The sequence below is a fragment of the Theropithecus gelada genome, chromosome 7b (genome assembly GCF_003255815.1).
Source record: "Theropithecus gelada isolate Dixy chromosome 7b, Tgel_1.0, whole genome shotgun sequence".
NCBI lineage: Eukaryota > Metazoa > Chordata > Mammalia > Primates > Cercopithecidae > Theropithecus > Theropithecus gelada.
In genome coordinates, this window is record NC_037675.1 from 96,916,010 (window position 1) to 96,941,547 (window position 25,538).

General features: G+C 51.3%; 1 protein-coding gene across 1 annotated transcript in view; it reads right to left on the bottom strand.

Moving 5' to 3' along the window:
* The window catches only part of SYNE3 (spectrin repeat containing nuclear envelope family member 3), a 94,353-nt gene that overhangs the window by 18,525 nt on the left and 50,290 nt on the right, over positions 1-25,538 (bottom strand). Inside the window, exons 5-14 of the mRNA XM_025392778.1 lie at positions 18,688-18,849; positions 17,219-17,566; positions 14,059-14,195; positions 11,724-11,898; positions 8,056-8,238; positions 6,602-6,745; positions 5,273-5,407; positions 2,031-2,192; positions 1,729-1,901; positions 1,150-1,279 (exon numbers count right to left, since the gene is read on the bottom strand). Coding sequence (XP_025248563.1) covers positions 1,150-1,279; positions 1,729-1,901; positions 2,031-2,192; positions 5,273-5,407; positions 6,602-6,745; positions 8,056-8,238; positions 11,724-11,898; positions 14,059-14,195; positions 17,219-17,566; positions 18,688-18,849 — 1,749 coding nt within the window. The remainder of the gene's footprint in view (positions 1-1,149; positions 1,280-1,728; positions 1,902-2,030; positions 2,193-5,272; positions 5,408-6,601; positions 6,746-8,055; positions 8,239-11,723; positions 11,899-14,058; positions 14,196-17,218; positions 17,567-18,687; positions 18,850-25,538) is intronic.

A 25,538-nucleotide genomic window follows, 5' to 3' on the forward strand; every position in this document is an offset into this window, starting at 1 on the left:
AACATAGCCATGGCACAAAAATAGACCCATCTTGCTTGATTTTAGTTTCCATTCTGGGGCCAGAGGAAGTGTCCAGCCCCCATGCTCTCTCCCCTGCAGGTGCTACTGCTAGTGGCTTACAGAGGCGAGTATCTCCCAGACCCAGCAGCACGGGCCTATCCCGAGAGCTTGTTAGAAATGCAGAATGGAATTGTGGGCCCCAGCCAGATCTACTAACTCAGAGTCTGCATTTTATCTTATTTTATTATTTTTTGTTGATGGATTGATTGATTGAAATGGGGTCTTGCTTTGTCACTCAGGCTGGAGTGCAGTGGCACAATCACAGCTCCCTGCAGCCTCAAACTCCTGGGCACAAGTGATCCTCCCACATCAGGCCCCTGAGTAGCTGGGGTACACACAGGTACACACCACTATGTCCAGTTAATTTAAAAATATTTTTTATAGAAATGGGGTCTTGCTATCTTGCCCAGGCTTGTCTCAAACTCCTGACCTCAAGCAATCCTCCTGCCTCGGCCTCCCAAAGTTCTGGGATTGTAGGTGTAGCTCACCATACCCAGCCCAGAACCTGCATTTTAATACAAGGCTGGGTGCCCACTGAAAAGCTCTACACTGGATTCCAAGTTCTCTGAGGGTGGGAAGTGCTACTCACAGCTGTATCCTAGCTCTGAGCACAGTCCTTGGAACAAAGTAGCACTCAGCAAATGGAGGCGTGAATGAAAGAATGAATGGGAAAATGAATAATTTGATGTATTTGAATAACAAGGAATAACTTTCTTTTCAACAAAGCTCAAGTTTGCTTAAGGGCAGTAAGGGATGGATGAAACATGGCACAAAAATATTCCCATCTTGTACGGTTTTGGTTTCCAATCCGGGGCCAGCAGGAAGCTTTCAGCCCCGACACTCTCTTCCCTGCAGAGGCTGCTGCTAGCCTGGCTCTGCAGACTCTGGGATCTCTGAGGTCCTCTGTGGAGCAGGATCAATTGCTCTTTGGGCCACAGGTGGGGCAGGCTCAAATGAGACAGGATGTGGCCAAGTCCTCAGAGCAGAGCATGTTGCCCCAGACAGGGAGGCGCCTGTGCTGGAGACCCCTACCCATCTCTTGACCTGGGGCCTGGCCCCTTCTCCCACAGCCCTGCTACACAGACTCACCCGTCGACGATGCCTGGGAATAGGATCCATGGGGTTGATGAGAAATCCTGACTTCGGGATGTTGTTGGTGAAAACCATTTTCTTCCCTGAATCCACTTCCGTCCTCTGCAGGTGCCCGTTTCTGATGAGGCTGAGAAGACAAACTCAGCCCAGTCAATGCAGAGATGTGGTGGGAACCCACCAGGACATGGGAAAAGTAATAGAATTGGGGAAGCACGGGTGACGAGTCAGCGACCCCCATTGAAGTTTGTCAGAATGTTCCTGAGGCATGCTCACATCCGGTTTCTGACTTTAAACTCACAGTAACCTGTCATGAAGGTGCATATGCCCACTGATGCAGATGGGGAAACTGAGGCTCAAACCAGTATGGACTGGAGGCTAACTCCCAAGATGGGGACATTTCCTGGCTCCTCCTGCTCCTGCTAGAATAGTCAACTGGGCCAAAGTGTGAAGGTGCCCAAGGCTCCTGGCTCCACACTGGGCAGCACCCTGGCCATCTGCTCCACGAGCACCTGAGTGCCCCTGAGTGGGCAGAGGCGGTGTCCTAGACAAGGCTCAGAGCCTAGGAGGCACTCTCACCTCAGCAGACTTTCTTCCAGCAGCCTCAAGGCCCGCCACGATTCTGCCAGCTCCCTGAGCTCCGCCTGCACCACAGCAGCACCCTCCGGAGAAGACTTCTCCATCACCAGCCAGCCCTGCGCTTCCACCAGGGACAGCTGGGCCTCCTTCTCCGGGAATTCTGCCACCAGCCTCTAAAGGACACACAGACACACAGAAACATACACGGTGAAGGTGGAGGGAGGTTTCTGCTCCTCGGTGTGGGAACGTTGGCCTGTCAAGGTTGCTTCTTTGGGAAGTGGGTGAGGGAACCACTGCCTTACCTCAAACTCGGCCTCTTGGGACTCGGCATCCCCCGGGCCAGCCTCTCCCCGCTGTGCCTCCAGCTTTTGTGTGGTCACGGCGATCCACTGCCGCAGCTCCAGCAGTTGGTGGCTGAAGGTGCAGTGCTCCTCCACGCTCTGCCGACACCTGTCCACAAGGTCCTGCAGCATAGCCCGGGGAGCCCAGGGCGCCCTGAGTGCTGTCTGAGGGGGAGACCCCTGCACCACCTCCACCCTGCAGGGCTCTCACACCTGCTGGGGACCCCAGGGCTCCCCACCAAGTAGCACCACAAGAGGCTGGGCTGGCCATTCCCTCCGCACAGCACAAGAAATTTACCCTGGGAAGATCAACTCTGGTTTGAAGCCTGTCTTACTTTTAGGAAAACGACCAAGTCTAGGTGCGGGTGGGGGAAATCGGATCTCCTGTCCACCACTGATCCAAGCGTAAATTGGCCCAATCACTTGTGGAAACCATGGGTCAAAATCTACCCAAACAGAATGTGGCTGTAGCTGATGGCCCAGCCATTCCATTCCCGGTGCATGCCCCGGAAATGGGAACATACCCTCACCCAGGGGCATATATGTGACAGCCGCAAGCTGGAAACTATCCAAGTGCCCATCGAGAGTAGAATGAATAAATACACGGTGGTATATATTCACATAATGGAATGTTTTACAGCAGCAAGAATGAACAGTCTATAACCACATGCCATACAGTAGATGAATTTACAACCATCATGTGGAGAGCTAAAGGCCAGGCACAAAAGAAAACATTCTGTCCAATTCAATTGAAATGAAGGATAACATCAGACAAACCCAAGCTGTGTTGCGGGAAGCCTGAAGTCAGAGCTGCCCTTGAGGGTTGGGAATGGTGAGCTGGGCATGACCACAGGCACAGGGGCTTTGGGAGGCTGGTAATATTCTGTGCTTTATCTGTGTGCTGGTAACACAGATGCATTTAATTTTTAAAACATTCATCGAGCTGCACACTCAGATATTCACATTTAGTCTTTCTTTGTTCTTTTTCCCTGAGTACTGTTTCCTGGGCCAATCTATTGCTCAGCTCTCTGTCCCCAGGAAAGGCAGACACTGTCCCCAGAAGGGCAGCCATTCTCTATGCCCCTGACCACCCAGCTTGAGACCCTGGAGCTTTCTTTCCATAGCCTGCCATGAACCAGTCAGACCCCAGGGCCTGCCGTTCCCATTCCAGCTGTGTTAGCTGGACGAGGTCATGACTCTCTGCAGGGCTACCATAGGCCCTGCCTTCTGCATTCCACAGACACTGGCTGAGACCGCTGGATACCAGGCCCATACCAGGGGCTGGGGAGACTGCTGCCTCTGTCCTCAGTGAATCATCAATGAGGGCCTGAGAAGTTATCTAAAACTCCACTTCTCTGAGTTGTCCCTACCACTGTCCCCTCCTGGTCCCTGTGTGCCAACATTAGACCAGACGCCTCCAAGGGCTTCCCATGCATAGAGCTGTGATCTCCAACATGGGATACCTGCCCCCCAGGGGGACGCAGAGACTGCTTCGCTGTAGGGAAGGACATATTAGGTTAACAAGCCCTGGGTACCAAAATAATAAAATGGCAATTTCTCTTTAAAGAAGAATATAAACAATCAGAGTTGGAATATCATCGTTTGCAACACCTAGTGATGCTCAGTTAATGCTGCTTCTTATAAAGACTAATCGAGCCCATCATTTGGATGGAGGTATTAGGAGACTTCTGCTGCTTCTGTGGGTTTCTATGGGCTCCTGAGGAGTGAGGACAGTGTGTCCTATTTCTCTACTGCCTCGACCTTGAAACTACTCACTGCTAGTTTATTGAATGTAACTAAATGAATTCATCCAGACATCAATCGTCACTTAGACCAACGGGTCTCCACAGGTGGTACCTTATTTCCCGGAAACTGGTGGGGAGGGTTTGCGGTTGCTGAGAGAGAGGTGGTGAGGGTGACACTAGGAGGAGTGAAAGGGATGGGCACTCGCATTCCACCCTGGGGCGGACAGTCCACCAAAGCAGAGTTGGCTCACATCCCACACGATTTTCTCATGTCCTCCTAATATCCACAGCAGGAAAAAACCTGTTTGTCATGACCTGAGCTCAGACTCTCACTCCAATCAACACACAAATACAAAGAAGGTTTTGCAGTTTTAACAAACGTAGACTTCTCTAGAGCTGCACCCTTTGTGTAAGTGGACGGGAGACTGCTCTTGGCTTTGATCAAAGTTCTATCAAGCATTGTTCACATTTCAGAAAACCACATCACTAAAGGCCGTGATGGCTGTGCCACTTGACACGACATTGATAGCTGTCATGCAGGGAGGGCACGTTCTGACCCCCTCCTTATGTCTTGAGTGTGGCCATCTGGGAGTACTGACATATTGAAGGACAATATTGTATTATAATTATTTCATTTGATTTCTCTTTTCTATTTCCTGGGTGGGTAACTTATATTCCCTATGAATTTCAGGAGTGTAAAGAGGAGGTTAGGAATATTTGGTATGGAATAGGGTGTGCAAAGTCAGGTAGGATGGAGAGCTCTCACTGCCTCACTGGGTTTTTTTCTTGAGGTGTGAGCACCAGAGACCCTGCTTTATACTCCTCAGGGCTTGTTACAAAGGCAGACCCAGGACTGCATCTCGATCAGTGTCACAGTGAGGCCTGGAGTCTGCATTTCCACTTGTCCTCAGGGCAGTTTTGAAGGAGCTTCAAGTTCCATCCCCACTGCAGGAAGGGGACTGAATCCTGGGCGAACCCTAGAAAGAGCCAAGGTGGCCACTAGAGGGCACTGGCGATGATGCTCTGTGGCCTCCAGGCCTAGTACAGGCTGCTGGGGACCCAAGGCTGCCTGTGCTCTGGGCTGCCTAAGGATTCCAGCGGCCTGCTCTCTTCTTTTGCCTCATGGCCCTAATCTCGATAGGTAATTGTGCATTGACTTGTTTGCTTGATGATTAATTGTCCATCTACCCAACTGGGGCGTAACTCCCAGAAGAGCAGGGGCCTGGGCTGTCATGCTCTGCTACCTCCATCCTTAGGGCCACCTAGAGCACTGCCTGGCATATGGGAGGTGCTCAATAATTATCTGTTGTATGAATGAGGAAGGTAAGAAAAAAGGGAGAAAGAAAAAAGATAGGTTAGAAGGAACAAAGGCAGGAAAGGGGGAGAAAGGCCTCAGGCGTGTTGGATGACAGGGGTCTGCTCTCTGTCAAAGCACAGGCCCTTCTGCCAGCCCCTTACCTCCAGAGACCTCTGCAGGGCCTGGAAGTCGGAGGAAAGCTGGTCCATTTTGTGCTGGTGGTTGGGATTCTCCTGGACTAGAGGCCTCGCGGCCTCCATCTGTGCCCCCAGGTCCAGCCCCTCTTCCTGCAGCCCCTGCAGTAGAGAAGGGAACAGGTAGGCTAATCTTCCCACCTCTCCCTCCCTCAGGGTGGCTGATCAGGGCGGAGGCTCGGAGTGGGAAAGCCTGGGAGGGGTGACTTCCCCAAGGCGGTGCGGCTCTTTCATACCAACGGAAGTACCAACCACATGGCTGGTCTGATGGGCCCACTCTTAGGGCTGGAGAGATTTTAAAAATCAGACACCAATATTCTGGGACACCATGAAAATAAACTCTGCTACAGGCCAGATGGCATCTCCGGGGACAAGCTCACATCGGGACTCATAGTTGGCGACCACCTCTCATTGTGAAGAAACACGGCCCAATTTTAGTTTTAAAACCCAAAATGCACTATTTTTTTTTCTTTTTTTTTTTTTTGGAGACAGAGTCTTCTTCTGTCACCCAGGCTGGAGTGCAGTGGCACAATGTAGGCTCACTGCGACCTCCACCTCCTGGGTTCAACTGATTCTAGTGCCTCAGCCACCCGAGTAACTGGGATTACAGATTCCCGCCACCATGCCTGGCTAATTTTTTTTGCTTTTTTTTTTTTTTTTTTTAAGTAGAGACAGGGTTTCGCCATGTTGCCCAGGCTAGTCTCAAACTCCTAAAGTCAGGCAATCTGCTCACCTCCCAAAGTGCTGGGATTACAGGCGTGAGCCACCGCGCCTGGCCTAAAATGCACCATTTTTAATGTCTTCCAGAGAACGCTCTCAATTTGTGTAGGAGTTGTGCTTGGGTTTTCAAAAGAGAACTATTGTATCACATGCATTTTAAAAACCAGCAAGTTCCTTATCCAGCCAACAATGATCAACGGCCAGCCTACTTACAGTCCATGCTTCAGAACATTTATTCTTAATCCCAAAGTTGGTTTAACTGAACACCTGGCTCATTAAGAATACTTAGCAAAGCAATTCTAAAAACAAATACCAATGTTAGACTTTGGAACTGAGGAGTAAACAAAAAGACAGCTTGTCGTTTTGCTGAGCTCAAGACTCAGTTGTTTGAGGTCAGGAACCATCAGATAAACAAGCAGAGGTTCTGTTGAGATGAAAGGTCAGATCTCAACTAAGGGTCTACATTTCTGGCTCACGGCAGCTGTTGCTTTGCTGGTTACTGCTAGATGAAGAAGCTGCTTCCAGGTGCCGCTGAGCGCCTGGGCAGGACTGATTCAGGCCTCACACACCCCTCACCTGTAACCTTGAGAGCTGGGCCTGTTTTCCAGGAAGGTCCCTCTGAAGCCCCTTCTCAGCTTGGACCCTGGCTTGGAGGTCCAAGAGCTTCCTCTGCAGGGGCTCGAAAGCCGCTCCGAAGTCTTTGTGCTGAGCGAGCAGGCTCTGCAGACACACAGGACAGCGTGCGCATTAAGAGCGTTCCTCACGGGCACCGTGTTGTGAGACCTGACCTGGGCAGCCAGGCTGCTCTTGGTCTCGGCCAGCTCATGCTCACCAGGCACCACCCGCTCCAGGAAGCCTCCCGTGAGCCCTGATGGAGTTGGGTGCCTCTCCTTAGAGTCACCATAGTGTCCTCACAGAAGACTTTGGCCACATCCCTCTAGAACTGGGGCAAACTACACCCCTCCACCCACTGACCAAACCCCACAGGAGGCCTGTTTTTGTAAATAAAGTTTTATAGGAACCCAGCCATGCGCACACATTTACAGCTGTGTCCATGCTGCAGTGGTGGCACTGAGGAGCTGCGACAGAGACGGCCTGCCCTGCAGACTCTAAAACCTTCACTATCTGGCCCTTCACAGAAACAGTCTGCCAACCCTTGCTGTAAAACAGCACTTTGATGTCTTCCAGTAATTGCCTATTTATTTGTGTCCACCAGCAAGCTGTGAGTGTTTGAGGGTGAAGACCTTGGCTTCCTTTCTTCATCCCCCCAGCTCCTAGAACTGCACCAGGCCCTGGAGTTGGAGGGAACATGCATGGGAGCTGAAATCACGGACTGGGTCCTGGCTGTACCTGGGCAGGGTCCTGGCTGTACCCCATATGGACCATGAGCCACCTTCTTGACCATCCTGCTTCAGTGTCCTCATGTGTAAAACAAGAAAAATAACAGTGCCTCCCTCATCGTGCTCTTACGTGGATTCGATAAGATCAAGGATCTGGAGCTCTTAGCAACGCCCTGGCCCATAGCCAGTGCCCCATAGATCATAGTTATTATTTTCATCATCATTAGACGCTCAGCAAACATTTGTTACCTAGAAGAATAAGCTGTGCACAACGTGCCAGGCCATGTCATTGATGTAGAGTAGTCATTTTGAAATGTGTCGCTAATATGAGCTTCCAGCTCCAGGGTGGTTTAAATTTTACAAGGGCTCTTATTGCCATTTTCTTATTTGACCCTCCGGTCACTCTCTGCAGAAGACTGGACTGGATTCAATTCGATTGCAGGGGGTTTGGGGACAGGGCTGGGAGGCAGACAGGTGGTGGCTAGGAAGCCAGTTAGAGGGAGCATGCAAGAATCCTACCCAGTTTACACACGAGGAGCCTGAGATTGTCCGGGACAAAGGGATACACCCAGGGCCACACAGTGGCAAGTGGCAGAGCTGAGTTTAGAACATAGGGCCATCTGCCTCCCCAGCGGGTGCTCCAGCCCCGTGGCCAGGCCGAGTCCTGAGCAGACGCCCCGTGCTACACACCTGCAGTTTGCTTTTCCTCTGCAGAAGGCTGTTATGCAGCAGGTCTCTGTCCCTCACGGAACCCGCCACCTGCTCCAGGAGTGCCGTGGCTCTCTCCTGGCCAAAGACGCCAATCAGGAGGTCCTTCTTCAGCTGCAGCATTGTCAGCGGCTCTTTCAGGCGGGAGCTTTCCATCAGGGCCGCCTGTGGGAGACAGCTTCTGTGAACCACAGACCAGGCAGGACACAGCTCAGAAACACAGCCAGGGGCACAACTGTTCTGGTTGCAACTGTTTAGGAAGCTTACCTTTGTGCAGGTGTCTGAGGAAGCAGCAAACTCAAGTAGAAACAAAACGAGCTGGCAGGCATGCGCTGGCAAGACCCTGAGTTTTGGGGTCAACTTTGATTCCTCTCTCACCTCCCACATCTGTCTTGATACTCAAGCCTGAGTAACATCCACCTCCTACAGGCCTCAGAAGTCTGTCTCCTCTCCATGGCCTCTGCCCCTGACTGCAGCGCACCCTCAGCCTTGGGCACCTGGACCACACAGCTCCTGGACCACACAGCTCCTAAATGGCTGCTGCCTCCCAGTTAGTTGGCTCCCCACCACCGACCCACCACATTGCAGCAGAACCCAGACCCAGCCAGCTTGATCCTCTACTCAGTGATCCCCCATCACCAGTAACAGTGGATGCACCCCCAGCACTACCTGCAACAGTGTTTTGGACATTTTGAAGGGAGCTACAGGCCTGTAGGAGCATGATCAGAGAGAATTCAGGAAGGCTTCCCAGAGGAGGTGATACTCAGCACACTGCTGATGTGCAGGAGTTTGCCAGGCAAAGAGGAGAACTAAGGGGGCTCAGAAGCCTCCTATAATGGCAGCAGGCTGCCATACAGCCTGAACTCTGTACAGCCCAGACCCTACCTCCTCCAGGAAGCCTTCCCTGACCCCATTCCCAGCCTACACTCATTCTTCTTGCCCCAAAAGCCCTGCAACTCTTAGAGCCTGAACCAAGCCTCTGGCTCCTGTTGCCTCTCCAGCTGTTTCAGGTAAGCACCTCTTGCATTTCTAATCAAGAGTCTGGGGTTCTGGAAGTCAGAGGTTTTGTCTTTGGCCAGGGTTCTTTCATTTTATACCTGATGATGTTGCCGAGAACCCACTCTCAGACTGAAAACACTGAGCTAGGCATAGGGTTGGAAGAGAAAGAACAAAGATTCCAACCCAGGTAAGTCATTTCAGCTAGTGCCGTGGGAATTCAAGGCAGAGGTGGACACTCCTGGTTTGGGAAATCGAGTACTACTTTGGAGAAGGCAGTACTGATGACAGGCCTTGAAGGGTAGGTGTTTCTGGAAGAGGCAGTGTAGCCACAGCTGATACAGCTGTACTGGCATGACCTGCAAACCAGGGCATCTAGCTTGTGTTCAGCCACACAGAGGTCAAGCCTCTCACTGTAGGGGAGTCACCTCTACCCCCTTTTCACCAAGCTCAGACACAATATTATGGGAGTTAAGAGTTTAGGCTGGGGAGTTGAGATCATGAGTCTGGATTAGGTACTGGTTGGGAAGCTAGGGGCAGTTCTGAGCCTCAGTTTCCTCTTTTGTCAGATAGGTTCCCTGGCTCTGATCCCTCATCTGCAAAATAAGGAAGATCATGGTAGAAATGGAAATGAAACTACAGTGCATAGATATTCAAAATATGTGAATTATGACAATAAAAAATCAGCAACAACCTAAGCCTCTGATTGTGGAAACATTAAATTATGGCATTCTCCAAAACAGGATATTATCCAGCCATTGAAAATGATCACTTTCATTTGAATGATTTTAAATGATGCTGAGAACAAAAGCTCAAATGTGTGGAGTGAGAATATCAGAATATACAATTATAGAACTTGATCCCAAATACATAAACATTGTAATTAAATCTTCTGTCTCTTGGTGACCATATCTCATGGAAATATCTAAATGGATTTAATCAGATATAAAGGACAGATTTGGGATCTTCTGATCTAAAATTGAGGTTTGTGGCACATATGAAATTCACTCCAGGATGCCCTGAGGAGTACCTAGAAAAGATGTCCCACCATCCTTTGGAGCATGGGGCTTGAAGAAGAGGCCCCCTGGACCCTTGGAAAGAAAGGCCATGCCCTGCAGCTTAAAAACTATTAAGAGAGGTCTGGCACAGTGGCTCATGTCTGTAATTCTAGCATTTTGGGAGGCTGGGGTGGGCAGCTCACTGGAGGTCAGGAGCTCGAGACCAGCCTGGCCAACATGATGATAAAACCCTGAGTCTACTAAAAATACAAAAAATTAGCCAGGTGTGGTGGTGCATGCCTGTACTTGGGAGGCTGAGGCAGGAGAATCTCTTGAACCTGGGAGGCGGAGGTTGCAGTGAGCTGAGATCACGCCACTGCCCTCCAGCCTGGGTGATAGAGCAAGACTTCATCTCCAAAAAAAAAAAAAAAAAGCCATGAAGAAAGAAAACAAATTATTGGCCCAACATAAGCCCCAAGCAGAAAATCACAAGGGTAGATGTTTCAAAATGCAGGCACATGACCAAGTAGTGTACCCAAGGGTGAGCAGGGGCCAATCTTGGTTATTGGTTATCCCCAGTAATACCAAGGTGGCAGAAAAAGCGATGGAGAAATTGCCCCAACATGTTCATCCCTGTGGCTTGTGGGATAATGGGAGCTTTTCGTTTTCTTCTTCACATACCTTTACACTCTCCAAGTAGGTGTGCCTTTTATAATCAGAATGATTATACATCTCACACACGTTTGAGCCTTTTCCCACTCTTTGTGTCTAACAATCTCTAGACACAAAATCATTTTATGGACTTCAGAGTTCAATGATGTCAGAGACAGTACGTACAGGCATAATGGGGACACCATAATGGTGGACATCATGGCAGATGCTGTCTTCTGCTCATCCCACAGCCATTCCTCCTTCTCTCTTCCCAAACAACCAGCATTTTGGGACACAAAGTGCTCAGTTCCGCGGCACTGAGTCTAATTGGTGCAAACCAGTTACGGTAATCCCATCATCCTTGCCGGTGATTGGGCCAGGAATAATCATATGACCTTGACCAGCCAATGAGATGTAAGGGGAGTGTGCAGGAGTCGGGAGGAGTTGAAAGGCGGAAGTGGAGGTGGAGAGAGCCCCAAGCACCCGCGACTCCATCTGGAGCCAGTTGATATTCATGGTACAGGCATGTTTGGAGCCAAAGCAGCCATGCTGGGGCCAAGAAGGGAGACCTGGCTTAGACCTACAAAGGGCTTGGTCCTGGTGACACCACTGAGCTATGGCCTGGCACCCTGGACTGCCTGAATGTCCCTGTTTTAAGATACCGCAGGTCAGGTCAGGTTTCCTGCCGCTTGCAGCCGCAGTAAAGGCAATGGCCTGAAACGCTGCTCTCTCAGGACTGCTGATACCTCCACCTGGGAGGTGCTTGCGGGCGGGGAGCGTCCCTACGGAGCCCCGGGTTAACCCGGAGCCGAGCTGACCTCTGTCACTGTAACAAGCAAGCATGGACACTCCCTGTGCACCAGGACTCAGCAGACCAGGCGCAGTGAGCTCTCCCCAGATATCCGGAGGACCCGGCAATGGGCCTTGCCCTGGGAGAGAGGCTGAAACTCCATGCCCCGCCAGTGGCCCACCCCAGCCACACCCAGTTGGCAGGACCACGGTTACCTCGATCTGGGGTAGGAAGGTGTGAAGGGAAGGCAGGTCCTGCAGGCTGGCAGTGACCTCCAAGAGCCGCTGGGCCAAGGCCCTCCACAGCTGCAGATCCTGCAGAGGCCGCTGGAAATGCTGCCACAGCTCCACCCCCGCGGCATTGCGCAGCCTGGCACTCTTCCCCTTCAGGCTGCCAGGAGCGTGGAGGGAGAAAACGAGGGAGAAGAGAGAGTGGGTTCAGTCCAGGGATGAGGCCTCCACCAAGACCCTCAAGAGGCTCAGGGTGCACTGCTCCCAGGGTGGGCCTTCTCCTATCTCAGTTGCTGGGAGTGTCTGCAGCAGTAGACACAAGATGTAGCTGGAAGGGACTCTGGTTAATATCACTATGAAAAGGCATCAGCAGCAGGCCTGGGGTCTTCCTGAGGACAGACACCGGGGCTCCTTGGGACCTGTAGGCTCTTGTATAATTTACATTCCTGGGCAAGATACGGTGGTTCACACATGTAGTCCCAGCACTTTGGGAGGCCAAAGCAGAAGGATCACTTGAGGCCAGGAGTATGAGACTAGCCTGAGCAACATAGCAAGACCCCATCTCTAAAAAAAAAATTTTAAAATTAGCCAGGCATCATGGTGCAGGCCTGTAGTCCTAGCTACTCGGGAGGCTGAGGTAGGAGGATTGCTTGAGCCCAGGAATTCGAGGTTGCAGTGAGCTGTGATTGCACCACTGCACTCCAACCTAGGTGACTGAGCAACACCTGTCTCCAAAATAAATACTTAAATAAATAAGAGGCATGAGTGTTCTCTGATTCTATAGTAGGTATAAAGAGCTGGGAGTTTGGAGCCAGACAGGCCAGCTATGTGACCTTAAGTGGTTCAATATTAATAAGCCTCAGTTTTCTCACCTATGAAATAGGCAACACAGTGTCCCTCGCATATAATCATTTTAAGTGTTAGATGAGATGACACATGGAGACATTATTCTTCCAGTAACAGAAGAATAATTAATTCAGACTGGCCCTCCCACTGAGTACAAAAACAAAAGGCAAACAAAAAAATTGTTTGATCAAAGTTTTAAAAAACAAGTAATAAAAATGTGAGTCTAACATCCAAAGCTACTTTGACCCTGAGGGAACTTGCCAATCTGGAAGAAATAGCTGCAAAACTGACTTAGGATTTTGGCAGCCTCTCAGGATAAGAGTCTATCAAAAATGGGCAGATTCTGAAAACAGCACCTCACATGAAGCTGGGATCGCAAAGGTCCATGCCCTCAGGATAAAAATGCACTGCAAGCAAGCCAGTCCAACAGACGGATAGCCCAGCTGCATGACCAGGGAATACAAGCCTTGAAGATAAATTATGGAGACCCTAGACTAGTCCTGCCTGCCCCCAGGCATCTGGCAGAAGCAAAGAAAACCCTTTCTTGAGTAAGATAACGTCATTCTAGGCCCATTTAATTTCTACAAATAATTTTTCAAACACAATGTCCAGCACCAAGTCATAGGAAACCAGTACCTGAAACCTCAGTGAGAGAAACCAGAGAGAGAGGAAGACCCTTGGCCACTCTGTTTCCCTGCCTGCTTCATGCACAGGAAATTCAACCCCCCAACCCCAGTCCTACCCCTACTTTAGCATCCCATGGGGGATCCAGGCCACTGCCCCAGTTTTATAGATGTGGGCCTGAGCATGCTGTGGGATGAGAGACACACGGCAAAGAAGGAGCTCCCTTCATTCATTCTGAAAGAGCTCCCTGCACCAGGCAGAGGTGGGAGACGCGTGACAGCTGTGTGGACAGTTGTACCATGTTCAGAACACCTCGGAGGCTCACGCAGTGAGGACAGGTAACAGATTTCAAATCAACACTTGGCTCAGTTCCGCACAGGGAGGATACAGGGCTGCTGCTTTTGCTAAACTAGGAAGCTGGAGGTCCTGCTGTGCCTGAGCCCAGGGGCTGAGGGGGCAGGTGGAGGCTGGTCTGGTCTGGAGACAGCTCGGATGTTGAAGTGAGCACCCGAAGGCAGGGGAATGGAGTCTGTCTATTGAAAAGTCCTCCCTTTGGGCCATCACCCCTCCCCAGTGCTAACCTGCATAAAGAGTCATGATAGGATGGGTGGCTCAACCACTAGCCTGGATAAATACAAAGTTCAGGCCTCTTTCTGGGAGCAAATGCAGAGCAGTCAAAGGGGACAGTGTCTGAGCTAAGAGAGAACCTGCAAAAGCCAGTCATTGAGAGGTGCAAAGAATGATTTAGAAGTTACTATGTTGCAGGAGAAAGCAAGCCTGCCTTCTGGAGATGGGGAAATGTGGGTTCCAGCACACCCTGAGTCCCACCGCCCTCAGCCTTCCCAGATACCTCTGATACTCCTGGATGGCAGCGATGACACTGTCAGAGAGTGGCTTCAGGTCATGGGGGAAGACGATGAGCTCCTTCAGCTGGGCTTGCAGCCGGTCCACCCGGGGCTCCTCTGAGGCCAGCGCCGCCCGTGTTGCCTGCAGCACATGATGATACCACAGCAGGAGGATGAGGCTCCTCAACAGGATAAGTGTGTGTGTGCAGGGGGGTGACCGTGGCCAGTGGGAGTGGGCCAGGCTGGGCAGAAACTGTCACCAGGGGCAGGAACTTGGGTCCCACTCTTGAGCTCAATCCCTGCCCTCCCATCTCCAGCTCCATGACCTGGAACTCAGCCTTTCCTGTCTGTTGCTGGGCTACAGTTCTGCTCTTTTGTATCGCCTACCTCCCAGCATTGCCATGGCAAAGCTTGGAACCTAATGATACAAATAACTAATAACTCAAGGGACACCAATGCCAGGCTGAGCGCCCTGGGTGTCCCATTCGTTTAAGCCTCACAACAGTCCTGAAAAGCTAGTCTCTGTGTCCCAATGTTATTTACAAGGAAACTTGGGCTAAGAGCTGTCTGATGGTTGCAGAGTCTGCAGATGGTGGACCCGACATCAGAGCAGGGCCTCTTCATGCCTCTAAAGGTGCCTGTGAACCCGGTTATTATTCTCAGCAGGCCTAGAAGATATTTGCATGGACTATTCCTAAGTTGCTTCACTTCAATGTGTGCAGACACTCCAGACACAGCCTTTCCCTGCTATCCTGGGAAGTTCTGCATTTGACTGTGATCTGCAGGACTCCCAGTCCCTTGCTTGGCCCTGCTCAGTAGGAGGCAAGGTGGGGTAGTGGAAAGTGCATGGGCTTTGCCACAACACAGAGCTGGCCTGGAGACCCACCTCTGTCTTTTCCTAGCTATGCACTTTGGGCTGTTTCCTCATTGATAAACGGGGTCACTTTCACCAACCACATGGGTCGGGTGATATTGACAAGGCACTTGGTACAGAGCAGGGGTACATTGGTCCCTCCCCATCCCCAGCTCCCTCAATCCCAGGAGGCAGCCTTGTGCTTCTGCCCTTCTTGACCATACCGACCTCTGCTCGATCCTTCATTCACGAGGAACCGGGGGCAGCTCCAATTAGGCTTAGCCTGGGGTGACCCACGGATGAACAGGGTTTAGAGGATTAAGCTCAAGGGAGAAAGCACAAATAGAGGGAAGGATTTTAGGCAGTGGCTGGGGCAATACGGGCATAGCGGCTGCCACTATGTAGGCAGAAGGACACCGAATCTGCCCAGCCAGCCCTGTTCATTCTCAAAAATATTCCTATCGCTATTCAGTTAGTTAGCAAATGTAATGACGTCTATGAAAGTTTTCACAGACCAGACACAGTTGGTTTGTGGGAACTGGCAGGTTGAAAATCATTCATGAAGAAGCCCGGCATATCAGTGGTCAGGAAAGCTGGCTGGCCAGCAGGAATTCAGCCAAAGAAGGGCAAGGGTGCGGAGGGTGAGCAAGACTGGGGGCTGCCCTGGAGAGAGGCCTGTCCAGGCCACTGGAAGGACCCATCATCAACTTGAAGCAGTACAGGAACACCCAGGGCCCTCATTCCTGGGAAGGATGCTGCCCCATGGCTGGGTGGCCTGGCTAAGCATGACATTTTTCTAGGCTCACTTCCCTCCTTGTAAAATAAGACCGCATCCCTTCCAGCTCTGACATGCTGTGCTGGGACCTGTACTGTTATCAGGTTTAGTTTGCTGATTCCTTGGGAGGCTTAGGAGGGTGGACCCTGCCAGGTAGTTGCATTTCTGACCTGACACTGGATAAGCCACAAATCCACCCTGACTTCAACGTTTCAAGAAAACAGTCTCCCTGAAACAGACAAGGGTGCTGTTCTGGTCAGCAGAGGGATAACGCAAGTCATACCCAGCCCTCTGCTCTCTCGGGAGCATCCCAGGGTTGCAGTCCCGGAGGGGACAGACCCACTGATGTCTGGATTCCTGGTCCGTTCCTCTTGCTATGTTAATTTTCTAGAACTGGGAGCCTGAGCTGGCCCAGTGGTTGGAAGCATATGACCTTTAGTCAGATTACCTGGGTTCGAGTTAAAATCCCTATCTCCACCTATTGGATGTATAACCACGGGCAAGTCTCCCAGCCTCTCAGTGCTTCATTTCACACATAACAGAAGTTAAAGTAATTTTCCCAAAGCCACTCGGTTAGCAAGGAGAGAAACTAGGACCTAAACCCAGCTAGTCTGGCCCCAAAGTCCCCATCCCTCACCACTGTGCCATGCCACCTCCAACGAGCATTGAGGCACACAGTCCTAAAGGGTGGGGGGACAGTTCCCTTTGCAGGAAGGTGATCACTGCCGGGTAACCTGTTCTGCTACAAGATCGAACGAGAAGACAGCCCTGAAGAATATGTGCCCTTTGTTTCTCCCTACAAAACATATTGTTACGTATGGGCAAAGATTAGAAGGAAGAGGAAAAATATAACAACGGTGGCAGAGTGCAGGTAAGATCTGGGATGGCTTCCCTTGGAGATATCGCCTCTCATGGAGTCGTGATCCTGAGTTAACAATATATACAGACAGAGGTGGGGAGGGCCGTTGCTTATTATTTTAAAACTCTCTTTATCCACAAGTCAAGCTTCGGTGCGTATACCTGCAGGGAGGGGTGGGGAGCCTCCGATGGGATGTCGTGTCTGGTCTGGGAAGCACCCCCGCCAACGTGGGCCTCTGCTACTTGGCCTCCTAGAGGCCCATGTTTGTTCCCCATCATCTCCACACTAAGAGTTTCCCCTTCTGATCCAATATTCCCTGTTCCACGCAGAGGAAGCCCACATCTTATCCCACCACTGGGCAAGAGACTAGCTTTGAGGCCCAACCCTGGTTGCCTCATCCACCTCTGCTGTTACTTCTTCACAGACCCACCATGTGACTCTAGGGATGCTGGGGGAAAAAAATCTCTGCAGGCCCCAGCCTCCGCCTCCAGAAAATGGGGATAAACATCCAACTTGTCTACTCCCCGTTCAGGGAGCTGAAATATCAAGAATCCTGGAGAAGCAGAGTGAGTGTGCTCAGGGCTCAGCCCGATTCTCCATCACAGAGGAGGTCTGAGTGCCAGGACCCTGGGGCACAGACGGCAACCCGGGCTACGTGACTCGGCCAGACACGCTTACCGAGTAGCGTCTCCAGTGGGCCACCAGCTCATCCTCGGTCCCCGCCTTCGCCGCAGGCTGCAGACCCTCCTGGGCTAGCCTCTGCAGGACCATCCTGAACTCACTGAGCTCGGCCTCCAGCTGCTTAATCTGCTGCTCAAAGGCTCCCCTGGACTGCAGCAGGCCCCGCAGCCGCTCCTCCTCCTCCTCCCAGAGGGCACGCAGCTTCTCCAGAACTTTCCTCATCTCTTCCAGTTCTCCGGTGATCTTCTCTGCACCCAAAGGAGAGGTGTTCCGAATGACGCCCACAGACTGCTCCTCCAGCCTCTCCAGAGACTGCTCGCCCCTGGGAAAATCTTTGGCAATGTCCTGAAGAGGGTAGCGGGGGTGAGGGAAAAACAGGCAGGGAAAAAGAAAACAGTTGGTGCATCTTCCAGAGCAGACGGAGGACTGCCCTGCAAAACACTGATTCCTGGAGTCCCGTGTTAGAGCCAGAGGGGCCTTCCCAAGGGCTGGACTGTCTGCCTTAAGCAGCATGGACTCACCACCTGAGAACCTGATTCCTTCCCCATTAGTCTTTTTCAAGCCATTTGATTAAGTCAAGGAGGAAGTCTCTGTTGGGTGCTTCTGTCTTGAACACTTTCTGACATTTGTTTATCTTCCTTTCCACACCTTCAGCCGGAAACAGTGTGGAGCCAAATAGAACCAAAGGCTCCATTCGGTTTCATTGTATTTATTTGTGTGGTTATCTGCCCATTTGGAATCGGCACCATCTTTTCCATTTATGACAGTGATATGTTTTCTTTCTAAATAAATAATCATCAGTTTGTTTGTTTTTTTTTTAAAAAAGAGCCCATTTAAATACAAATATTAAAGAAATAGTTCAGGTACTGCACAGTTGTGGCAAAATTTATCAAGTGCTTCTTGAATTATTAAAGACATTCTACCCACTCACTTTGTGGAGGGAGTCAGGGGCTCACTGAAAGCCACACAGCAGGTGAAAAGTGGGGAGCCCACTCTCCCGAAGGCAGACCTGGTGCCTGCACCACGGTTCTTCTCCCTTGGCACCATTGCCACGTGGGCTGGATCGCTCTGTGCTGTGTGGGGCTGTCCTGTGCACTGTACGGTGGTTTTGCAGCACCCCTGGCCGCCACCTGGATGCAGTAGCAGCATCCACCCCCTCTACCCTCTTAGGACATTGCCAAAGATTTTCCTCGGGATGAGGAGTCTCTAGATACTGCCAAATGCCTCCCATTTGAGACCACTGGCCTAGACCGTGCTTCTGTGGTCCTGGGTTTCCAAATGCTCTGCTGGCCAGGGATTTCCATAAAGCGTTTAGACTAGATTCCACGCTTCTCCTCACGGGGGTCTGTGGGTACTTATATATTCTGTGGCACCAAGCACTGTCCTATTAAAGAAACTATGCCATAGAATCCACCCTCTGTGAGTGTCCCTAGGGTCCCTCTGGTTGAGACACAGCTGGGGATTACCTGCAGTGTGGAGAGGCGCTGCGTGATGGGCAGCTTGCATTTCCGCCCGAGGCAGCCATTCACCTTCTCCACCACCGCCTTCAGCCACAGTTGGAACTCGTCCACGCCTGCCTGGTACTCCTCATGCTCCCGGGCTACCTGCTCCAGCAGATCTACCCGGTCCTGCGGGAGGAGGAGAATCACCAGCCATGAGGGTCCCCAGCCCAGACAGCCCAAAGGCCAGAAAACCCGTAGCCTGCCTGTGTGTGTGTGTGTGTGTGTGTGTGTCTGTGATTGTGTGTGTTAGCAGGAGGTGCAACCAACCCCCAGCCCTTTCTCTAGACACAAAGAGCTCTCAGATACTCTGTTCTGCCTTACAAGCAATATGCCAAGAGACTTGGCTTTGGAGACCAGAGCATGTTGGCACTGGGCCCTGTCACTATGCAGCTGGTTTTCTTGTTTGCCACATCCTAGGAGTGGCATTCAAGACTGAGGCGCGGCAGCAGCAACAACATTAGCACTACTACTAATACATCACGCTATCGTTTTGAGCACTCACCAAGGTGCTGGGCATTGCTCTAAGAGCTTGACATACACGAGCTCAGTGAACTCTCCTGACCACTCCATAAGGTGGTACCATTACAATCCCAGTTTGACAGATGAGGACACCAAGATACAGAGAGATAAAGCGATTTGCCCAAGGGCACCCAGCTAGGAAAGCGCCAAGATTCAATCTGAGCTGGGTTGAATGCTAGAAACCAGTATTTTTGCTCCATTACACAACAGTGTCCACAGGGTGTGCAAATCAATGGCAAACTGCCCCATTTCCCCATGAATATGGTGATATGTGTTGCATGGGTTAGAGTCATCTCTATTTTCAGCCAGTCCCACCAAAGGTCTTAAAACAACACAGGGGCAAGATGATGTCCTGAGGGTGGCTGACATTTGGAAAAATGATGGTGTCCCTGCTATGAGCCAGACTGTACTCCTAGAGAGTAAGTTTTTCAAAACACGCCCTGATCACAGTGCTGTCTCCCCATATTCCTTCATGGCTCCCCACTGGCCCCAGGCCCAAGTCCAATCCTTGTAGCCTATCATTTCAAGGACAGGTCCCCATGATGTAGCTCTGTGGTCCAGCAGTCAGGACCCTGGGGTTGGGATCCCACTGCCTGTGGCTTGAACCTTGGCCCCACCTTAGGCACCTAATTAACCCTTCTGTGCCCAAGTCCCCTCATCCATATGGTATGGTTAATAACACCTGCCTCATTGGGAGAAAGTGAGATGAAATGGGCCAGAGCTCACACAGCTCCCAAAACAGACTGGCAACTGGTAAGAGCTTAACAACCTCGAGGCATTGCTGATCATCTCCTGCCTTCTCCAAGCTCTTCTGACACCCCCAGCGGGTGCCCACCTGCAATACTAACCCCAGGCTCCCTTCTCACTCTTGAGGCTGTGCCCATTGCCCCAGGCTGAATTAACGGCCTTCCGTCTGCGTTCCCAAACCACTGGGATGCAACTTCATCACAGCAGTTGTCCATGGCATCATCACCCACTGGGGGATCCAGGAGGCCCCTAGAAAAAAGGCTGCCCCTGTTATTTCATCTCCCGGCATCTAGCTCAGGGCATGCTCCGGGAATGCTTCCTGAATGGCAGGAAGCACAAATCTGGAGTGTTTGCCATCGGAGGGAAGTTTCCAAAGAGAGCCAAGAAAAGGGAAAAAGGAGACTCATTCAATAAGCACCTATGCTAGGTGTGTGTGAAACTTCAAAGCATTATCTTATTTAATACTCAAACAATCACAAAACCCTCCTATTCTGCAAATGTCCAGACTGGAGTTGGGATGTCACAGAACTCTCTTGCAGAAAAGATTTTTTTCTTGCAGAAAAGATTCCAACAGCAAGTGTCAGACTCCAAAATCATTGACTGTTTCTGTCAAGGGCCACCCAGAAAATGCTTTTAGCTTGGCCTGCCATATGGAGCTCCTCCATCGCCGGCATGCAACTTCTGTTGTAGCACATGAGTAGCTTCAGATAACGTGAAAAGAATGGCTGCATTCCAATAAAACTTTAATTATGAACACTGAAATGTTTTTCATGTCATTTTCACACATCAAGAAATATTTGGCTTTCATTTTTTCCCAACCGTTTGAAAATATAAAAGCCATTCTAGCTCATGCTTATAATCCCAGCATTTTGGGAGGTTGAGGCAGGAGGATTCCTTGAGCCCAGGAGTTCAAGACTAGCCTAGGCAACACAGTCAGACCTCATTTTTACAAAAAATAAATAAATACATTATCCGGGTGTGGTGGTGTGCACCTGTAGTCTCAGCTACTCGGGAGGCTGAGGCTGAAGCTAGGAATGGGCTGGAGGTGGTGCATGAACCATAGCTGGCTGACCTCAGCTCTTCATCGTGGAGCCAGGCCCTGTCCAGGAGGGTTCTGACCATCCATCAAGCTAAGTCAGACATTCTCAGCTGGGCAGAGTGAACGGGCAAATGCATCTGAAATGCACCCTTAGCTCTTTCAGACATGCCTTTATCTTCTTTGGGAAGCTCCTCACCGAATCTAGAAATATGAATTCATATAAACCTTGCAACCACCACTGCAAGTAGAAGAAAATATCCCCATTTTAGAAACGGGAAGCCCAGGCTTAGGACCAAGCCCTTCCGTAGAGAGCTGAGAAGTTCTCTCAAGGCTGGGCATGGTGGCTCATGTCTGTAATCCCAGCACTTTGGGAGGTTGAGGCAGGAGGATCGCTTGAGCCCAGGAGATCGAGACCAGCCTTGGAAACATAGTGATATGGCATCTCTACAAAAAATTTAAAGATTAGCTGGGTTTGTGAAGCACGCTTGTAGTTCCAGCTACTTGGGAGGTTGAGGTGGGAGGATTGCTTGAGCCCGGGAGGTAGAGGCTGCAGTGAGCTGTGACTGCACTACTGCACTCCAGCCTATCTCACCTGACAGAACAAGACTCTGTCTCAAAAAATAACAACAACAATAACAAATGTTGAGCACTCCAACTGGGGTTGTGAAAAACAGAAATAACATGGGAGGCACCATACATTCTTATTTAGAAACCTATTTTTATTTCTTATTTTTTGAAACAGAGACCCGCTCTGTCCCCTAGACTGGAGTACAATGGCCTGGTCTTGGCTCACTGTAACCTCTGCCTCCTGGGTTCAAGTGATTCTCATGCCTCAGCCTCCCAAGTAGCTGGGATTACAGGGGTGCACCATGATGTCTAGCTTTTATTCTCTTTTATGTCTTTTCTTTTTTCTTTTTTTTTTGTATTTTTAGAAGAGATGGGGTTTCACCATGTTGGTTAGGTTGGTCTCGAACTCCTGACCTCAAGTGATCCACCCGCCTCAGCCTCCCAAAGTGCTGGAATTACAGGCGTGAGCCACCTCACCCAGTCAAAAGCCTATTTTAAAGTTATAGTAATTGAAATAGTTTACAACTTGAATAAAGAAAGACAAAATTCTTACAAAACGTGGGCCCTGCTTGAATCTGAAAGTGGAGTAAGCGCGGGGGGCGGGGGGGGCGGCGGGGGACGAGGGAGGGGGGGCGGCGGGGGACGCGGGTGGGTGTGGTGCCCTTCATGCTTTCCGCCTGCAGCCCTAAGGATGGCTCCGAGGCCTCCGCAAGCTCCCCTGCTGGCTTCCCTTCCCGCAGGGTTATTTAAATCCGTCAAACCTCTCCTGGAGCTTCCTCCATCCACAGGAAAGGCTCATTCATGAAACAAAGCGGGTCAGGAGTAACAGGCGGAGGCTGAATGCTGGGCCCCTGGCCGCGCTGATGGTGATAGACGCAGCGGGGAGTGAACTATCCCATGGAAGTGCCGGCCGCAGCCCCAAGGGTGTGAAGGATGAGGTGCTGGCACCCGGAGAAGTCCAGGGTAAATAAAAGTCTGTGTGATGGGGAGCAGGTGCTCAGAGGGGACCTTGGCAGGAGGCGCGGGGATCCAGCTGAGACCTGTGCCAGGCATAACAGTAACAGGGCAGAATCCAGCCGTGCTGGAGAATGACAGGGTGACAAACGGGAAGGTGCTCAACCTTCTCGTTAGCCCCAGCAATTACACCATCTGCGGCGGGCAGAGCTGTCAGGAATGTCAAAACCCAACCAATTAACAAGGGTGGTGTGGATTTATGCCCCTGCAAAGGGCTGCACGAGCAGCTCTGATTCATCACAAGCAGCTCTGGTTCATGGCCAAGATGCCAGACAGACGCGCCTTCTGTGAGGGCCGCCACGGGCAGCAGCGGGGGGTGAGGATGCTGCCATGTGCCTGCCTTTGGGAAAACTAAATCAGGATTAAAAACAAACAAGCAAGCCCCTCCCCGCAGCCAGCCTGCCCTGTCTACACTTCACTTGCAAACGCTGTGGGGTGATAATGTGCCATTGCTCCCCTCTGGGCTTAGCCTTGGCCCTAGTCAAGAATCTCCCTCCATCAGGTGGTCACAAAGGCTCCAGTTCAGGGAGGACCCCATGGTGCCTCTGTGGCTCTGTCCCCATCAACCCTAGAGGCTGTGCTAATTAACATGTTGGACGTCAAAAATGGGTTGTCCTCGTTGGAGCAGTGGCCTGTTCCTAGCACGGCAAGCAGTGGCAATGGGCTCTCATAGGTAAAAGTAAGAGCACTAATCTGAACCTAGACACCAATCCCACCCCGAAGCCAGGCCTGGATCCCTAGGAAGGCACCAGGACAGATCTGTTGCTGGAGTCTGAGGACTGCCCTGAGAGAGACCTTTTATGCAGGGGAGGTCTTCATCAAATGTTCACAGCAGGGACTGGGAGGCCGGGTCCATCAAGGATCCCTGTGAGCTGCTGGGTATGTGGAGTCCCCACCCACCTTGGGATAAGGCTAGAATCCTCCCCCTTTGTCTGGGGTTGGAGGGCTGGGGACACCCAGGAGGTCGACGCGTGGGACTGCATCCCACCTTGCTGATGAGGAGCTTAGGATTGGGTGGTTAAATCTCTGGCCAAGGGCGATGGAAAAGTTTGCCCCTCTCAGGAGCCTCTCAGGCTTAGGAAGAACATAGCACCCTCTGGATCCACGAAAGCTCCATCCATAGAATCTGATGGATGCTATAGCTCCTCATACCTTACAAATGCATGCTCACACCTTCTGAATACAAGATCAAAGGGGCCGCAGGGGTCTGCCTAGCCCCTCCCCACCTACCCCTCAGTCCTCCCCACGACCAGCTTATAGAGGCAGGAAACACCCCCAGGGTACACCACAGCTCTCCTGTCTAAGAGCTGACCAGGCTCCCTGTGAGTGAGAACAAAGTCCTCAAGCTTGCAGGAAGACTTCATCAGGGGCCTTCAACCAACAGCTGAGAAAGTCAAAACTGAATTCACTTCTCCATGCAGGGTCCAGCCACCCCACAAACAACAGCACCCCATTTCCACATTGGCATCAGCATTGGCCAGCCATCTGGCAACTCCAAGGGCTTCCACCATGGAGGCAGCCTCCCCCTCACCGTCCCCCAAATCTCCCCCATCACTGCTGTCTCCGCACATGACGCAGGCTCCCACGCTCCTGCCCCAGGACACTGCCACGTGGGCCTTTGCCTCTTGAGAGCCCTGGACGCAAGGGCTCCCTCTTCAGCAGCTCAAACCTGCCTTTCACTGTCCCAGCCCGACCACAGAAGCACCCGGGGCCCCAGCGCATCCTGATGGTCACAGGTGCGGGCACTCACCCAGGACCTGAGGTGCAGCTATAGGGAGTACCACCTTAGGAGTTGCAAGCACCTCTGGCTTTTTCTACTGGGCCGCTGGTGTCTGACACATAGAATGCTTTTTAATCTAAAAAATGAGTCCAAAAGGTCGGGTACAGTGGCTTACGTCTGTAATCCCAGCACTTCGGGAGGCCAAGGTGGATCACCTGAGGTCGGGAGTTCAAGACCAGCCTGACCAACATGGAGAGACCCCCCATCTCTACTAAAAAAATTAGCCAGGCGTGGTGGTGCATGCCTGTAATCCCAGTTACTCGGGAGGCTGAGGGAGGAGAACCACTTGAAACTGGGAGGAGGAGGTTGCGGTGAGCTGACATCGTGCCATTGTACTCCAGCCTGGGCAACAAGAGTGAAACTCAGTCTCAGAAAAAAAAAAAAAGTTCAATAACAGCTTCTCCATCTACTTCATAGAAAGGTTGGGGGAGCAGATGAGGTCAAAGACAGGAAAAGGTTAGAAAAAACAGCTCTCACTGATAAGAGCTATGGTATCTATAGTGTTTTGGATCATGTGAGGGGAGAGCCTCCGGGAATGAAAATGAGGCTCTTAGAGGCAATCATTTCAGCATCTGGGCCAGAATTGATGCTCACGCAGCACCCCAGCATCCACCCTCACATACAAACATGCACACACACCCACGCACAGACATGCAAACCTGCACACACACCAACAACTTTTGATCTCATCTCTACACCCTGCACCAGGCGCTCTCTGCTGATTGGCACGAGCACCTGTTTCCTGTAAAGTCACAGCAAAGAGGCTGTGGAGCCAGGCACCTGTCCCAGCTGGGCCAGAGGGGCAGACCTGGAGTGAGAGAGAACTTCCGTGAAGCCTGCCTGTGCCACACGGGACTTGGCAGGACCGGATGACGGCCAGTTGGCTGCCTCTGCAAGAGCCAAGTCGAATCCCATCCATTCGGGACCTTGTGTAGTCTCCTGGAGCCTCCTGTCGCTTCTCTCTGCAGCCCTGGGGGTTGCTTGCCTTCAAACTGCAGGGGTGGCGTTCTCATTATTTCAATAGATAGTTCTGAGCACCTGCTGCATGGCAAAGAGCCACTGTTGTTACTATTTATTCTCACTGCTACTGAGAGTAGAAGTCCTTCTTTATATTGGCAAAATGCTTGCCAGTTTTCAAAGAGCTCACAT